Below are 2,830 nucleotides of genomic sequence, written 5' to 3' on the forward strand. Positions count from 1 at the left end.
CTATGTGGGGACAAAGATCTTAGTTTTACCTAAGAATATTGTAATGAATATACAAACCAGAAACGTTAGACGCAAGTACCATAAGACTACTTATAGAATGTATATGTATACGTATATTATAGGACGCTGTTTATAAAAAACAATTGACAAATCTACTTATAACAAAAATAATCCAAACAATAAACATTTCTAATAAATTTAACTCGTACGTACACGTACGTACGTCGCTTAGAGCTAATTTTGATTAAATATTTACGCTCAAATATTTTTTGGGGTAGTAATAATATTGCAAAATAATTCTTGTTTACAATTATTATGCATTAACCGACTTTAATACTAAAAAATTATGAGATAAGTAATATTATCACAGATAAAATTATATAGTTAAAAACAAGTTCTTTATCAGTGCTGTAACAGAGATAAATTGTAAATAACATGAATACTGGAGAAATTCTTCATCAATTACTTAAGGATATCGGAAAAAGATATAATTATGAAGAGCCTAATATAGATTTCAAAGCCATTTGTAACAATGGAGCAAATTATACTTCAGTATTGTATGAGGCTACAATATCAGCACCAGATAAAGAAGATCTGAAACTGTTTGCAAAAGTAGCTGCCTTAAGTGAGAATGCTAGATCTCAATTACCTATAAGTTTATATGATACAGAACGCTTCGTGTATACTGAACTATTTAAAAATTATGCAAAGATACAAAACAACAACAAGCTTACTGAAAAAGATAAACTCTTATGGCCTGAATTTTATGGTTGCAATGCTAATCTGTACAAGGAAACTATAGTTCTCGAAAATCTAGCAGCAAAAGGATACACTACTTATGATAGATTTAAGTCTATAGATTGGCCGTACGCTGCAAAGGCAGTAGAATCATTGGCTAAGTTTCATGCCTTATCAATTGCTTACGGTGAGGAAAATTCTGAAGAGTATGCCAAAATCCTTGAAAATATGAAACAAAATCCAGCAGCTATGGAGCACATGAAAAAATCTCTCGAAACATCAGTCGCCTCTGCTTTAGCTGTAACGAAAGAAGAATATAAAGAACGATTAGAAAAGTACATAGAAGGCAATTTTGATATTGAAAAAATAGTAAAATATTTCCAACCAGTCGAAAGAGCAGTTTTAACACACGGCGACTACAGACCAAGTAATTTAATGCACAAAATAAATAACGTAAGTCTGCATTCTCAAATCATACAAAATACGCTTAAATTGAAACTCGCATAGTTTGATGAATTATTAAAGGTATTATTAATAAACGTTAAGACTTACTTCAATGACTGAACCAAAACTAGAGTGCATTTATGTCAATAACATAGAACTTTTAAATTAGTTTTATACAAAATACAGATTTTTTGAAATAATTTTAAATTGTTCCATGAAAGGATTTTAATCTAACTTTAAATACAGTCTCTTTTGTAAAATCGTGTAGATTATAGTTATGCGTTCAGAGAAGTAGAAACAAAGATAATTTAATTCCTTAATCAAGTTAATATTTACTAAATAATCGGAAAATTTCGTTGCCTATAATCAGACGCAAACACGAAGAAGAATATGTTTATTACTGTAAAATATGTACTGAATATTGGTTATTTGAGGACTACAATGAAAACGTCCGTTCACTATGCAACATTTATTGAAAAGCGGAGCAACATACCCTACAACATTTGCATTTGTGAATCACTTATCTACCTACATATATTTCAATTACATGTGTTTTGTTTCAGGATGGATCCATGGAGGTGATTCCTGTAGATTACCAAACAATTCTAGTCGGCAATCCTGTATTAGATCTGTTATATTTCATCTTTACGGGATCAGATGAAGAGTTTAGATGTCAATATTATGAACAACTCATTGAGCATTATTATATACATTTGAATTCAGCATTACACAATCTGAATCTCGACCCTGACAAGCTTTACTCGAAAGAGAATTTCAAATATGATTTAAAAGAAGTAAGCTTCCATTGTTTCTAGTTTCTTTTACGTGACTATTTGTTTTGGTGTTAAAAAACACTGTTGTTAGTTGCTGTCGGAATTATTTTATAGACTGTTGTTAGTTATGTTTAGTATGCTGTGTTCATATAACTTATTCTTTGTAGTGTAATAAAAAATAAAATTTGTTTATTAATTTTAAGTTATTAAAATAAAATAAACGAATTTTGTGATGAATCTTTTGGCTCAAATAACTCTTCACCAAATACTGAATCCTTTATAGTAGTCTCCACTTCTACATCAAAAATATTGCTTACTATAGCAAATTAATATTTGTTGTTAGTAATATTTACTTAAGAATTGTTAACAATATAAACATATTTCTAAAATCCTTCTAAAAATTGTTTACTTGATAAGATGTACTTCATCGTACTAATTTTGTATTACATTCCTTACAGTTTCTACCATTTGGACTAATCTGTAGTATATTCACACTACCAATAATTACCATTAACACGGAAGATGCCCCAAAACCTCAAGGTGAAGATGGTCTGGAGACTATAGCAATTAATGCCGTCACAAAAACAAGCGCTCTGTACCGTGAGAGATTTAATGGAATCGTAAATGACTACGTGAGATGGGGTGTCATATAAATTGACAAAAACAAATTAAATACATAGATAGATAAATTATTTATGCACCGATTAGAAACACATCACACATGAGCTACGGAAATAATAAATTTATAAAGAAGAGGAATTGTTCGACCTACAGCTCCGCTACCTATTACCATTCCACCGCTCACCGTCGACAGGGAATTCATCCCTACACGCTAGAACCTAAGTGGTTCCGGACAGTGCCGTTTCAGAGGAGAT

The 2,830-nt window shown here is 30.7% G+C and overlaps 1 protein-coding gene across 1 annotated transcript; it reads left to right on the top strand.

Moving 5' to 3' along the window:
• Positions 1-432: 432 nt before the first annotated feature.
• Positions 433-2,608, top strand: LOC131846343 (uncharacterized; the record flags this gene model as incomplete). The annotated part of the gene is made up of 3 exons (XM_059195620.1): positions 433-1,191; positions 1,746-1,976; positions 2,414-2,608. Coding segments are annotated over 3 exons (1,185 nt in total), but the record flags the coding sequence as incomplete, so codon positions are not given.
• Between the last annotated feature and the right edge of the window lie 222 nt (positions 2,609-2,830).

Source organism: Achroia grisella, unplaced genomic scaffold (assembly GCF_030625045.1).
Source record: "Achroia grisella isolate CSIRO2021 unplaced genomic scaffold, CSIRO_AGI_Agris_v1 utg509, whole genome shotgun sequence".
NCBI classification, from domain to species: Eukaryota; Metazoa; Arthropoda; class Insecta; order Lepidoptera; family Pyralidae; genus Achroia; species Achroia grisella.